This window comes from Balaenoptera acutorostrata, chromosome 17, assembly GCF_949987535.1.
Source record: "Balaenoptera acutorostrata chromosome 17, mBalAcu1.1, whole genome shotgun sequence".
Lineage (NCBI taxonomy): Eukaryota > Metazoa > Chordata > Mammalia > Artiodactyla > Balaenopteridae > Balaenoptera > Balaenoptera acutorostrata.
The window spans coordinates 49,628,951-49,645,113 of NC_080080.1; the positions used below are offsets into that span (position 1 = coordinate 49,628,951).

At 36.9% G+C, this 16,163-nt stretch overlaps 1 protein-coding gene across 1 annotated transcript; it reads left to right on the top strand.

Annotated features, from left to right (window-relative positions):
- The first annotated feature begins 702 nt into the window (after positions 1 to 702).
- On the top strand, positions 703 to 1,167 carry LOC103018596 (calmodulin-1-like). The gene has a single exon (XM_028166495.2). It carries the CDS (start codon positions 703 to 705, stop codon positions 1,150 to 1,152), a length of 450 nt encoding a protein of 149 aa, XP_028022296.1. The 3' UTR covers positions 1,153 to 1,167.
- The last annotated feature ends 14,996 nt before the right edge of the window (positions 1,168 to 16,163 follow it).

Below are 16,163 nucleotides of genomic sequence, written 5' to 3' on the forward strand. Positions count from 1 at the left end.
AGTACCATACTGTTTTGATTACTATAGCTTTGTAATATAGTCTGAAGTTAGGGAGCCTGATTCCTTCAGCTCCGTTTTCCTTTCTTAAGATTGATTTGTCAGTCATTATTTTTTAAAGAATCTTTTTGTCCCTTTCTCCCTTTCTTCTCCTTCTTGGACTCCAATGATGCATAGGTTGTTTCTCTTAACAATATTCTATAATTCACTTAGGCTTTATTAATTCTTATGTATTTAGTTTTTCTTTTTGCTTCTCTGACTGGATGATTTCAAATGATCTGTCTTTTAGCTCACTTTTTTTTTTCTTCTGCTTGGTTGTGTATATTATTGAAGCTCTATATTAAATTCTTCAGTCACTGTATTTTTCAACTCTAGGTTTTCTGTTTGTCTTTTATAATGGCTTCTATTCCTTTGTTAAAATTCTCATTTTGGATGAGGCGGCTGTGGCTCTGATACAGGGATACCTAGTGCTGTATATGTACCATGGATTGGAGGCTTGCACTTTGGCAGTGGTGCTGGGAGCCTCCAGGATATTGCACCATTACTCACAGTTGGTTGGCAGTGTGGGCAGCTGTTGCAGCAGCATTGTGATTGGTGCACACAACTCTTTAGCAGCAACAGTAGTGGAGGCACCCCTGTGTTCACAGCCCCTGCCCTGGTGCAGCCACCCTTGTTCTCTCTGTTCTTCCTCTCTTCCCTCACACTATGGCTGATCAGCTGACCCAAGAACAGATTACTGAATTCAAGGAAGCTTTCTCCCTATTTGATAAAGATGGCTATGGCACCATCACAACAAAGGAACTTGGAACTGTCATTAGGTCATTAGGTCAGAACCCAACAGAAGCCAAATTGCAGGATATGATCAACAAAGTGGCCGCTGATGGTAATGCCACCATTGACTTCCCAGAATTTTTGACTATGATGGCTAGAAAAATGAAAGACACGGACAGCAAAAAAGAAATCCGTGAGGCATCTTGGGTCCTTGAGAAGGATGGCAATGGTTACATCAGTGCCACAGAACAATGTCATGTCATGACAAACTTAGGAGAAAAACGAACCGATGAAGAAGTAGATGAAATGACCAGAGAAGCAGATATTGATGGAGATGCACAAGTCAACTACGAAGAATTCGTACAGATGATGACTGAAAAATGAAGACCTACTTTCAACTCCTTTCCCACCCCTCCACCTCCCTGGAAAGAATCAAATTGAATCTTTTACTTACCTCTTGCAAAAAACAAAACAAAACAAAAACTGAATGTCAAAAGTACCTTCTGTCCACACACACAAAAATCTGCACATATTGGTTGGTGGTCCTGTCCCCTAAAGATCAAGCTACACATCAGTTTTCCAATATAAATACTTGCCCTACCTTAATGATAAGGAATCACTTAGCGAACTCCTCACAGGTCCATCTGCTCATGATTAATACACTGTTTGGGCTGGCCAGGTTTTCATGCATGCAGGTTGGCAATTGAGCACAGTCAGGTGTTGTATTAAAAACAAAAAATGAAAAAATAATTTCAAAACCTACTCAAAGGGGTTCTAGTTCAATTTGTTAGTATAAATTGGCATAGCTGGTTTACAGAAAACAGACATTTAAAATTGGTTTACCTCAAGATGCTGTGGAGGATAAACTGTCCAGACATAGTCCCACTAGCAGGATGGCCCTCTCATAACTTCCCCGACCCATGGTGACCATCACACACCCTGGTGGCATGCCCACGTGTATGGGTTTAGCATTGTCTGCATTGTGCTAGAGCGAAATGGGTGTCAGGCTGTCACTATTCATACAAATTTTTAAAAAGAAATCTTTATCAAGGGAGCATCTTTGGACTCTGTTTTTAAAACCTTCTGAACCATGACTTGGAGCCAGCAGTGTAAGCTGTGTCTGTGGACTTCAGCACAAAATCAACATTGCTTGTCAAAAATTACAATTTGCATCCATCCCAAGATGTACATGCAAATGCTAGTCATTTTTTTCCAATAAAAAGTCCATTAACTTAAAAAAAATTCTCATGTTGTTCATATGTTTTTTTCCTAATTTAAATTAGTTTTCTATATATGTTTTTACTAGTTTCTTTTGATGGTGTCATGTTTCCTTGGCTATTCATAATCCTGTGGCCTTGAACTGTGTCTGTGCATTTGAGGAAATAGGCACTTCTTCCAGTCTTCACAGACTGACTTTACTAGGCAAAGCCCTTCACCAATCAGCCTATTCAGAGATTCTGGGTGGGCCACCTTGTGGTGTCCATGGGTGGACTTGCTGCTGTAGTTTTTGGGCAGGCAGGTTTGGTAACTGCATCAGGAGGTGGGCAGGCCTTGTGCTTGGGTCCATAGGGGTCAGCCTGATGCCTGGGTCTGTGGGGGTGGGCTGAAACCTTGGTTCATTTGAGATGGTCCTGTTGCTGGATTCTTGGGGGCTGACATGGAGGTCAGGTCTGTGCGGTCTGGTCTGGTGCTTGGACAGACAGGGAGACTGGGCCAGTGGGAGTTGGCCTCAAGGCCAGGGCTGTGGTGGCTGGCCAGGTGCTGGGGCAGGCCGGGAGCTTGGGTCCACAGGAGACAGTCTGGAGTTTAGGTCTGCAGGGGCTGGCTTGGTTTTGGGGTGGGTTGAAAGCCTGAGTTGGCAATAATTGGCCTGATGCTGGGCCCAGATGTGTGGTTGGGATTGCAGGTGCCTGCATAGAGTCTGGGTTTTTGAGGGCCAATTGGGAACTTGAAGCCACAAGAGCCATTTCGGTCTATGGAAGCTAGCCAGTGCTGGGATATGCCAGGAGCTTGGGTTTGTGGGAGCCTCCCAGGAGCCTGGTGCCAAGGGAGCCATGTGGGGCTGTAGGAGCCTGCCAGTGCTAGGGTGAGCCAAGAGCCTGGATTCATGGGGACTTTTGAGAGCCTGGGGTTGTAAGATTTACTTGGGGTTTGGAATCTAGCAGGTGCTGGGTTGGGCTGGTTGTTTGTGTTCACAGCAGCCTGTTACGGGCCATCTAGGACCACAGGAGTTAGCCTGGTGCTGGGGTTGAAGTAAGTTTCTCACTTTACTTTCCTTCTACCATGGGGAGGGTGTCTCTTTTCATGCTGGGCTGCCTGGGGTTGGGGGAGGAGTGATTGAGTAATATTAACATATCTTTTCTAATCTTCTCAATGTGTCTTTTATTTCTGTGCTTCACTCAGGTTCTGTAATCCCTAACCTGGAGTTCTTAGCTCTTGTGAAGATATTTTCCTGCATGGGTAGTTGTTCAAATTGATGTTTCTAGGAGGGGCTGGGAGCTAGACATTTCTATATCATTTTGCTGACAATGCTTTTTATTTTAACTAAAAATTTTATTCTGCAATATACATGTGAAGATATATGAGCACACACAGATTGATAATGATAATAAAAATAAATATCCACATAGGTTAAATAAATATTCATAACAGGTTTAGAAACAGTACTTACCTAGAGCTCTCAAAGTCCCCCTCTCTGATAATTTTCCTTTCCCTCTTCTCAGAGTTTATCTCTCTCTTGAATTTTCTGTTAGTCTTTACTTTATGGCTCTTTCTTTTTTACCTAGTAAATTTATATCTTTAAACTAAATATTGTTTATTTTGTCTCTTTTTGAATTTTATAAACGATGTGATTCTCTTCTTTCATTCAATATTACAATAAATATTTTTAGATATTGATATCTGGCTGCAGTTATTTTCATTGTTATATGTACTATTCACTATTTGAATATATTTAAATTTATGCATCCATTCTATTGTTGATAGATTGTTAAGTTTTCCCATTTTTCTTGTTATCATGAGCAATGATGCTGTGACCTTTCTTGTCACAGTCTCAAAGATAAACTCATAACAGCTCAAAGAGTTTTTCTATATCACTTAGGAATAGAACTACTAGATTATAGGATATGTGCATATTCAACTTTCCCCAACAATACTTATCTTTTATACAAATGGTAAGACCAATTTACACTCACATCTATAGTGAGGAGGAACTATTTTTTATAGCAGAAGTTTCCCAAGAGTCAACTTTAAAAGACCTTACTTCATCAGAAGGATGATGATTGGAATCAGTCACTTCAAAATGAAATGCTTTATGGTAGAAAACTGACAGCTTGAGTAAATCTTTCTGGCAAGTTGGTAAATTTAAAATATATGTATTTTAAGATTATAAACCTTGAGAGAGTTTTATAAGCAATTACAGCACAAACGTTTAGGAACTAAAATATTTCCCTTTCGTGTTCAATACCAATTAATTTTTCTCCTCCATTTCTAATTTATCAGTCTACTTATGTTGTAGTGATAGTACTGCTACAATTTTCTACTTTGTGGTTATTTAAATCCAAGGGGATAAAGTTACCAAGCAGTAAACTCTTTATATTGATCTAATGGCATTTCTAAGCTCATAATGAGTACTGAATTGGGAGATAAGAGAGAGTTTGAAACTCTGGGAAAAGAATAATCTAGAATTAGAAAAATAGTATATTTATTTAGAAGGCCATGGTCTATTTTCGTATCTTCACAAGAACACTTTGTGTTTTAAAATTAAGTTTCAAAATTTATGGTAGATATCATGCATGTTTAGAACAATTGGGGAAATTTTTTCTCAAAGTTGTGGTCTTCACACTTTTCAGACTATTGGGCATATTGATATGAATTGCATTGGAAGTCACTTGGAATTTAAATTTTCAATTTTCTTTATTAGATATCTGCGAAAATATTTTTAATTTCATCTTATTATTTATTTAGCTCTTCACCCAAATCATTAGCATGCATTGGCTAAATTAAAAAAATAGTTTCCTCTTGTCACCTCTTACTTGACTGTATTAAGATCTTTTCTTGGTTGGCAGAGAAAGAGAGAGAGAGCATGAGAGGGAGGGAAAGAGGGAGAGAGAGAGGGAGAGAGAGAGAGAGAGGAAAGAAAGAGGAGGATGAGGGAGAGGAGGAGAAGAAGAAGTGGGAGGAAAGAGATGGAACCAAGGAGGGAGGAAAAGAGACAGAGAGGGGAAGGAGAGAGAGAGAAAGAGAGAGAGAGAGACAGGTAGATGGTGGAGAGGGGCAGAGTGGTCAGTGGTAATAATGAATTGCCACCCCTGCTGGAGAGATTTCTAATCACAAGTGAAAAAGTAGTAAGAGCTCTCCAGCCTGTGCATATGATTCTGCTCTTCCCTGGAGGAGAGGCAGAAGTCAGTATTATTCATTGGTATATGTCCTAGATTATGTTCCCTAGTAAAAATAATATGAGGCAAAATTTACATGCTCTTGCTTTATTTGGGCTTGCAATCCCAGGGCAGCAAGAGTGAAAGAAAGTGAGGCAGGGGAGGAAGGAGAGCAAATACAAGGTAGTGTGTTTCTGAGCTGATTAGGTAGTCAGTTGCTTAGTCACAAGACATTTCCAGAGAGGTTGTCTGGAATCACTTGTCTCAGAAAAATCCATTGGAATTGAAAGGGAGAAAAGAAGTTTATCTGACATTTACTTATCATCTCTTGGTTCTCATTGCTTAATATATTTTCTCCAGGACACTTAACTACTCTTCTTTTATAGATTGTGTTATCTAAACCATGTGAGCAACCATTGGAGAAACCAGATCCCAGGCTCCATGGTCACTGCTTCATCTGAACCTGGAGTGGTGGGAAAAGCCAGAGTTTCTCTGGGTCAGGTTAGGCAAGGCATGCACACAGGTTGAACTGGCCTTTGGGCTCATACCAGGAGGTAGTTGGGGGCAACAAACAGTTTTAAGAGAGAGATTGATTGTGCAGTCTTGGGTCAGCTCTATGAATAAACTGCATCAGTGGGCTAAGCTGGCCAAATTAGTATACCTGTGGACCACTTATGTTGGGGGAGGCTGGAGGCCCCTTCTCTGGTCTTGAGATTGCCCCAGTTAAGTCACTGCCCAAACTGTCTCAAGAAAATTTGGTTCAGTATCCCCTCTACTTCTCTTCTATACATTTATCACCTAAGGATGCGTTTGTGCAAACTTTTATGAACTGACCCCCTCTTCTTCAGAGAAGAGAGTTGTAATAATGGATTCATAAGAAAGACAAGTAGCAGAGGGCATAGGAGCCACTGAGATCATAAATTTAATTTTAATTAAAGTGCATGTCTCCCATATTGAGGATATTCTTGGATAAGAGGAAGTATTCAAAGGCTAAGTGGGGGACAAAGTTAAGACTAGATAAATCTCAGAAACTGACTTGGTTACAAGAGTACCAGACAATTAGGTAGATGCCATTGTGGCTCAAACTTCCAGTGCAGCCAGGGAGCTCATTGGGTGGGAGGGCCTGCTCAGTGGGGTTTGGCGTGGTGAAGTTCTGGGTGCTGGTGTGAAGTCTGGCAAGACCACACTGATTTACTCACGGCACTCTCCATGGACACAGGAGCAGGATCCTGCTCTCAACTTCCTAAGCTCTCAGTCTCCTAAGCAAGTGGGAATGAACTCCAGGTAAAATGCCAGTCTCTGGTTGAAGACTAGGGCATGCCAGCAGAGAAAAAATAGAATGAGGGTTCCCATGAATTGAGTCAAATATCAGGCTTATGATAGATAAGAGAGAGAGCAAGATACTACTCCAGAGACCCCATGGATATCCTAGTTCATTTGGGCATACTGAACTCTACGTGTGTTTAGTAAATGAGGTATTCTAAACAAGCAGGTTAGAAAAAATCAGAGGGATATAGTGATTGAAAATATGCGTATTATCTTCTGTTGCTTGAAACATTCTAAGTTAACTTTTGTTTGGGGTAAGATGGACTCTGAAGATCTTAAAAAAATTGGAATTTGCATATTTCAGAAACACATGGATTATCTGTTTGGACTCTGTGCTATATGAGATTTGTTTTTTGGAAGTATTCTCCCTCTTCTTTTAAATTTTTGTTTATAATATCAAAAGATTATTTTTCTTATCTGCTCTGGAATATTTGCTATGAATAACTTCATCATAGCCTTAGTTAGCTATTTTCATTTTACTATTGTATGTTACATCTTTCAAGGGTAAGAATTTTGCTTGCATAAAGATGCCATGAAGAACCTACATAGATAAAGCAAATATTAACAGACCTAAAGGGATAAATAGACACCAGTACAATAATAGTAGGGGACTTTAATACCTCACTTACATAAGTGGATAGGTAATCCAGACAGAAAAATCAATAAGAAAACAACAATATAAATGACACATTAGACCAGATGGATATATATATATATATATATATATATATATATATATATATATATATACATCTATCTATCTATATATACATATATATGTAATATTTTATCCCAAAGCAGCAGAATAAACATTCCCCTCAAGTGCACATGGAACATTCTCCAGGATAGGCCATATGTTAGGCCACAAAGCAAGTCTTAGTAAATTTAAGAATGTTGAAATCATGTCAAGCATCTTTTCTGACCACAGTGGTATGAAACTAGAAATGAATAACAAGAAGAACACTGTGAATTCACAAATGTGTGGAGATTAAACAACATGCCACTGATCATACTAATGGATCCACAAACAAATCAAAGAAGAAATGAAAAATTACCTTGAGACAAATGAAAATGGGAATACAATTCATCATTTACCATATAGATGCCTCAGGGTGTTAGGCTTAATTCTCTCCCAGAACTCTAGCTTGAGAAAAGCTGATTGAAGTATATTCAACTGGGAAAAAATTGAGATACAGTTCCAAGACAAAATTTATGGCATGCACCAAAAGCAGTTCTAAGAGGGAAGCTCATAGTGATAAACGCCTATTTCAAGAAACAAGGAAAATCTCAAGTAAACAACCTAATTTTACACCTCAAGGAACAAGAAAAAGAGGAACAAATGAAGCCCAAAGCTAGTAGAAGGAAGGAGATAAAAACAATCAGAGTGGAAATAAATTAACTGGAGACTAAAAAGGTAACAGAGAAGATCAAAGAGATGATTCTTTGAAAAGATAAATAAAATTGACAAATTTTAACTAAGATTACCAAGAAAAAAAGAGGTGGCTCGAATATATTAAACCAGAAATGACAGAGGAGAAGTTACAACTGACACCACAAAATACAAAGGATCATAAGAGAATACTATGAACAATTATTTGCCAACAAATTGGACAACCTAGAAGATATGGATAAGTTAGGGGTCCTGAACAGAGAAATTAGGCAAGAAATAATAAAAGGCATCCAAATTGAAAAAGAAGCAGTAAAATTGACACTATTTGCAGATGACCCTAAAGACCTAGAAAACCCTAAAGACTCCACCAAAAACTATTAGAACTGATAAACGAATTCAGTAAAGTTATGAGATACAAAGCCACTATACAAAAATGAGTGGCATTTCTATACTCTAACAACAAACTCTCATGAGAAATTAAGAAAACAATCCCATTTACAACAGCTCAAAATTAATAACAAACTATAAGACATGGATGAAAGAAATAAGACACAAATAAATGGAAAGTTATTCTGTGTTCATGGATTGGAAGAATTAATATTGTTAATATATCAATACTACAAAAGTCACCTACAGATTCAATGCAATTCCTATCAAGATTCCAATGGCATTTTTTTACAGATGTAGAAAAAACTATCCTAAAATTTATATGAAATCACAAAAGACCCTGAATAGCCAAAGCAATCCTGGGAAAGAAAAAAACAGGAGGCAGCACACTTCCTGATTTCAAGCTACACTATAAAGTTATGGTAATCAAAACAGTATGGTACTGGCATAAAAGCAAATAGTCAATGAAACAGAATCAAGAGCCCAGAAGGAAAGCCAAGCAAATATGGTCAACTAATATTTGATAAGGAAGCCAAGAATACTCAATGGAGAAAAGACAGTCTCTTTAATAAATGGTGCTGGGGAAATTAGCTATTTAAATGTTAAAGAATGAAACTAGGTACCTGTCTTGCACAACTCACAAAAATTATCATAAAATAGATTAAAGATTTAAATGTAAGACCTAAACCCATAAAAGTTCTGGAAGAAAAAATAGGGAAAACATTCCTTGACATGTGTCTAGGAAATAATTTTTTGGATGTGATACCTAAAGCATAATCAACAAAGCCAAAAGTAAGCGAGTGTGGCTATGTCAAAGTAAAAAGCCTCTGCACAGCAAAAGAAACAATCAACAAAGTTAAGACAACCTACAGAATGGGAAAAAATATTTGCAAACCATGTATCTGATAAGGGCTTAATATCTAAAATACATAAGGAAATCATATAACTCAATAGCAAAACAAAACAAAACAAGTAATCCAATTAAAATATGGGCAAAAGACTTTAAGAGGTATTTTTCCAAACAAGGTATACAATAACGAATGGGTACATGAAAAGATCCTTGACATCACTAGTCATTGAGAATTGCAAATCAAAACCACAATATCACCTCATGCCTGGTAGAATGGCCATCATAAAAAGACAAGAGATAACAAATGGTGGTGAGGATGTGGGTTATAAACTGGTACAGGCACTATGGAAAATAGTATTGAGGATCCTCAAAAAAATGAAAATAGAACTACTACATGATCCAACAATCCCACTTCTGGGACTATATCCAAAAGAAACACAACAGTAAATTGAAAAGACATATGCACCTACATTTTCATAGCAGCATAATTTATAAAAACCAAGACATGGAAACAGCCTAAGTGTTGATTGACAGATGAATGGAAAAAGAAGTTGTGATATATAGAAATAAAATTCAGCCTTAAAAAAGAAAAATCTCAATTCCTGTCCTGCCCTTAGGTTCTTCAGAACGATTTATTTTATTTTATTTTTTTTAGATTCCATATATATGTGTTAGCATATGGTATTTGTTTTTCTGTTTCTGACATACTTTACTTTGTATGACAGACTCTATGTCCATCCACCTTACTACAAATAACTCAATTTCATTTCTTTTTATGGCTGAGTAATATTCCATTGTATATATGTGCCACATCTTCTTTATCTATTCATCTGTCAATTGACACTTAGGTTGCTTCCATGTCCTGGCTATTGTAAATAGAGCTGCAATGAACATTGTGGTACATGACTCTTTTTGAATTATGGTTTTCTCAGGGTATATGCTCAGTAGTGGGTTTGTTGGGTCGTATGGTAGTTCTCTTTTTAGTTTTTTAAGGAACCTCCATACTGTTCTCCATAGTGGCAGTATCAATTTACAATCCCCGAGGAGGAGGAAGGGTAAGCTGGGACGAAGTGAGAGAGCGTCATGGACATATATACACTACCAAGTGTAAAATAGATAGCTAGTGGGAAGCAGCCACATAGCACAGGGAGATCAGCTCGGTGCTTTGTGTCCCCCTAGAGGGGTGGGATAGGGACGGTTGGAGGGAGACGCAAGAGGGAGGAGATATGGGGATATATGTATATGTATAGCTGATTCACTTTGTTATAAAGCAGAAATTAACACACCATTGTAAAGCAATTATTCTCCAATAAAGATGTTTAAAAAAAAAAAAAAAAGGAAAATCTTTCCATTTGTGACGACATGGATGGAACTTGAGGGCATTATGCTAAGTGAAATAAGCTAATCAGAGGAAGACACATACTGTATGATATCACTTATAAGTGGAATCTAAAAATCCCCATAAAACTCAAAGAAACAGAGCAGAATGGTGGTTGCCTGGGGCTGGAGGTGAGGGAGATAGGGAGAGATTCTTAGAAGGGTACAAACTTTGTTTTAAGATGAACTCAGTCTGAGAATCTAATGTATTTTATAGTGACTATAGTTGATAACATTGTATTGTAAAACTGAAATTTGCTAAGAGTAGACAATGTGTTTTCCCCCCTGCCCCCCTCCCACAAAAGGTAAATATGTTAGGTGATGGATGTGTTAGTCAACTCAACAGTGGGAATGCTTTCACTATGTATATCAAGTCATTACATTGTATACTTTAAATACATTACAATTTATTTGTCAATTTTACCACTATAAAGCTGGGGGAAAATATCTTTCAAATACAGAAAACTATTCCTTGAAAAAACATGGTCAACACTCTGATGCTTTTAGGTATTCACTACCTTCTGACTAAATTGGAATGGAATTACCTTTTTAAAAGGACGATCAGAACACAGAATTTATAAAAATAAACTTGCAGATTAGTGTCTTATTCTCACTGGTCCATCTTTCACATATTCCTAATCTTCATTAAAACAGAAGTCTCTTTCAAAAGTTTTCTGTCTCTATTGTCTGCTTTTATGCACCTTCAGTGACACATCTTTCCTCTGGCAGCTACTTTGCTCTGCTCTAGTAAGTTCTTCATCTTTTATTTGTTCTCTCTCTTCTCAAATTACAGCTGGTCACATGCAGAGAAGCTTAGAAACCAACAGAGTGGCAAAACAGAGCAGCTGTCAGGGTACCAGAGCATGACATTTGAGAGATGAAGAGGGGAAACTCAAACAAACAAAATGATGTACTTCTTGAGATTAGAAAATTTGACCTAGAAATATTTAGATGTGCAACTAATTATTGAGATTGGCAAATCCAGCTACGTTGTTAGGTTATACTCTACCTCTGATATTATCTCCCCCCTCACCTTCATAAACATTAGTGAAGAAAAAGAGCCCAGGCTTTGGCTTAAAAAAAAGTTTTATCACTTGAAGCAAGTCTTGGAGACTAAACATAATCAAAACATTTTGTAATGATCCATTTTATCAAATGATAGGGGGTGGGAGGGGCCATAAGTAGGCTCTTTTAAACCTATACATCTAAGTCATTAAATGCTTTGCCTTTCTGTGTCATTTAATTTTGTCCTGTGAGATTCACATTTCTGAAGATGTTTTAAAGCTGCAACAATCTCATTTTGTCTCTTTTCTCCTGTGCACACTTAGAACAGTTGCATTTACTTGTTGGCATTTCAGCCAGGATGCCTTGGCATAATTCAAGGCTTGCTTCTGTGTATTCATGTTTACTCTAGCCAAGGTTGTCCCTTCTTGAATTCTTCTTGTCTGTATCTTTTATATTTATTTTTATTCACTGGTGATATTTCTGGCAAATCTATGGAGTATTATAGTGCTATTGATTATCAGAGTGGAAGGGGCCATGGTCACTCTGCTTAGTTTCTGGATGATGAATCTGATTCTCAGGGAGGAAAAATGTCATGTCAGAATGCTTCCAGTTTGCTATGACAGAGGAAGGCTTAAGTAAGGCCAGCACATATTTCACTATATTTCTGGCCTTTATTATTTTGAAAGACACTTTCAGTTTTCTGTCTGCAATTTATTGCTTTATAGTGCATTATACAAAGTAATGGACATTTGTTTATAACTTACTTGATAAAATAAGCCTTTAAAAAACATTGTATTGTTAAAATTCAGTTGTGCCATTAATTTTAGGTAATAATTGACTGAAATTTCAAGCTAAAGAATCAAAAGACCCAATGTTTATGCTTTCTCTTTTTTTCTTCTGAGTTAAGAATAAGAGTGTATAATTTCTTCTACTTTTCTATTTATTTATTCAACATCATTTAGAAGTATTGATGGTCTAGTATGTAACAAACAATGTGTCAGGTTCTGCTCAGATACAAGGATAATTAAGTCTTCTCTGGAAGTATTCACTGTCAAATGGGCTAAGACAGACGTGTATATCCACAATTACAGTATAGCATGACCAATAGTCTTATGAACTATCGGTTCATAATGAAGTCTTATGAACACATGGAAGAGGAAAGCTTAACTACCAGGAAAGCTTCATTGAGGAGATGACATTTGAATTGTATCTTGAAGAATGAGTAGACGTTATCAGGTAGGAAACAGGGTTGGATATAAATGAGAATCCAGGGCAGAGGGAACAGCATGTCTAAAAGGCAAAATGTTTTGAGAAAGAATAAAATGCTTAAGTGAGTGTGTGAGCAGCACAGGATGTGAATAATGGAAGGAGATAAGGCTGGAAGGTAGATTAGCATTAGATCATTAAGGGTTCAGTATATGATTCTAAAGAGCTTAGTCCTTACTTAAGCTACACAGAAGCAGGGACTTTGGTGTCTTTTTCAAACCATTATATCCACAGTTCTAGAATGATACTTGATGTACCCAAACAGGGATGTGGATGTGTCATTATTATGAGAAGGAACTGCAAAGTTGTTTGATTAGAGTTAAGGAGAATCATTTAAGAAGCTTTTGAACAGCCCAATGTGAGGGATTTAGGGTCTGAACTGAAAGATTAATGGTTGAGATGAAGAAAATTTGAAAGATTTAAAAGGTAGAATTGACAGAATTTGGTGCCTGATTAGATAAGGATGGTGGCAGAGAGGTAGGGATCAAAGAGGATTCCAAGGTCTCCAACATGAAAGCATAAATGAATGGTGATGTGGTCAACTAGAGTAGGAGAGGGAGAAGAATTTGAGGGGAAAGCAATAAGTGGTTTTAGAATAAGAATCTACATGGCAATGTCCCAATGAAAGTACCCATTTTGAGTTCAGATGAAAAATAGTAATATAGATTTGGAAGTCAAACACATTCTGAGTCATAAATGTGACAATTGAAGCCTAGGGAGTGATAGGTAAGATTACTTATGGAGAGAATAAAAAGAGAAGAGACCCTGGGATGAAATGCTGCGTGGCCATCATCATGTTTAAATAAAGGACAAACCTTAGGGTAAAAATTGTCCTAAACCACACCTGCATTAATAGTCATTCAAAAATTATTTAAGCACCTACTAAACTCCCAGACACTCTATTAGGCATTAGAGATACAAATATGAAAGAGATATGACCTCTGCTCTCGAAAAGTTTAGAGTCTAACGAGGAATAGAGGTAAGAGAAATGAACAGAATTTAGTGTGGTAGGTACTGCTGAGTGCTATGATAGAAGTGGGCTAAGGGAGAACCGAAAAAGGACACCTAACATACAGTAAAGGATGCAGCTGTGAGGGAATCAGAGGTAGGTAGGGAGTGGCATGGGGGTCAGAACAGGTAGTTCCTAGAGAGTGATAAGAGAGCTGAGCTGAGTCCTGAAGGATAATTAAGTGATATCCAGGTAAAGTGTGTTTGTGTGTGTGTGTGTATGGTACAAAGTCTGATTGTGAAACATTTCCTCCTCTTCCTTTTTCAAAGCCTAACTCTTCTGTGTTGGGAATAAAGAGTAAAAGAATAAATGTACCTTTCTGTATTGCCTAGGGTTTTGGTCCCTCCCTGTTTGTGCCTTTGCTTCCATAACTAACACCTATTGGCCAATGAGAGCTTCTGTATGGCAGGTGCCTAAATGCTGACTCTCTCATGGGGTGTATGGTTTGTGATTTTGAAGAGTCCCATTGGACGTCTTTACTACAGAGAAACCCTCTTCCTCAGGGTCTCCTCACCTGACTGCTGAGGGCATTCATGGCAGTGAGTAAGGCAAGCAAAAAGATCATCAGACGTGAATTTTGTTCCTGAATAAATAAGATTCATACATTCTTTATGTGACTCATCATATTATACCTTTATTACAGGAAGCTGCTAATTCTATTAATATTTCATAATGTTAAAAATATTTACCACTATGTAGAGGTTTAACTTACTATTGACTACATCTGTTAAAAGGGTGGAAAATCTTGAGTTATTAAAATTACCCACCAGACACTTTCAAATATTTATAGGCCAGCCAGCAAATGTTGCTGCAGTAGAAGCATGAACTCTCTTAATTAAAAAAAAAAAAATCTATAAAAGTTTTGAAAAAAACAAACAAATAAGGAACCAAGCGATTGTTCAGTTTTAGTACTTCTAGCATCATGTTAATATTAATAAATTTATATAGAATCAAAAGCTGCAGCTCTAAACAAAGTGCTGCCAACTCGTGCCATAAAATGTTTGTGGATGAAACATTTTCTTATAGAAAAATATGCTGTGAAAATCATAAAAATGTATATTTTCATAAGATATTCAACCACCAGAGTTTTGCAACCACATTGCAAAACTGATAAAACTCATTTGGTTAGTTGAGAGTTTTAACCTTTGACTTTTCTTATTTTGGGGAAATACTAATGGTAATCAGATGGGTGGTGAGGTCAGATTCCCTTGGTTTCAGCCCCAGATCTGTACTCTACTAATGGGGTGATCTTATCCAAGTCCCTTAATAATTCTTCTTTTATTTTTTAATTGAAGTATAGTTGACTTACAATATTATATTAGTTTTAGGTGTACAACATAGTAATTCAATATTTTTATAGATTACACTCCATACAAACACTGACTATATTGCCTTTGCTGTAAATTACATCCTTGTATCTTATTTTATGCATTTGTACCTCTTTATTCCCTTCACTTATTTTGCCATTCCCCCACCCCACTCTCCTCTGGTAATCACTAGTTTGTTGTCTGTATCTGTGAATTTGTTTCTCTTTTGTTATATTTGTTCATTTTTTTTAAACTTTTTTTTTAAATTGAGGCATAGTTGATGTTCAATAATATACGTTTCAGGTGTGCAACATAGTGATTCATAATTTTTAAAAGTTATACTCCATTTATATTAATATTTATTATAAACTATTGTTATATTCCCTGTGTTGTACAATATGTCCTTGTAGCTTATTTATTTTATACATAGTAGTTTGTACCTCTAAGTCCTCTACCCCTATCCCACCCTTCCCTCTTTCCTTCCCCCACTGGTAACCACTAGTTTGTTTTTGATATTTGTGAGTCTGTTTCTTTTTTATATAGTCACTGGTTTGTTGTATTTTTTAGATTCCACACATAGGTGATATCGTACGGTATTTGTCTTTCCTTGTCTGACTTATTTCACTTAGCATAATACTCTCCAAGTCCATCCATGTTGTTGTAAATGGCAAAATGTCATTCTTTTTTTGCATGAATAGTATTCCATTGTATATATATATAAATATAAATATATAAATATATACATATAAATATATATATATATATATATATATATATATATATATATATACCACATCTTCTTTATCCATTTGTTTGTTGATGGATACTTAGGCTGCTTCCATATCTTGGCTATTGTAAATAATGCTGCTATGAACATTGGGATGCATGTATCTTTTTGAATTAGTGTTTTTGTTTTTTTCACATACATACCCAGTAGTGGAATTGCTGGATCACATGGTGGTTCTATTTTTAGTTTTTTGAGGAATTTCTATACTGTTTTCCATAGAGGCTGCACCAATATATATTCCCACCAACAGTGTATTAGGGTTCCCTTTTCTCCACATCCTTGCCAACATTTGTTTTTTGTTTTTTTGGATGATAG

Excerpts from the sequence above, each read along its gene's own strand:
- LOC103018596 (XM_028166495.2), top strand. The coding sequence starts at position 703 with ATGGCTGATCAGCTGACCCAAGAACAGATTACTGAATTCAAGGAAGCT.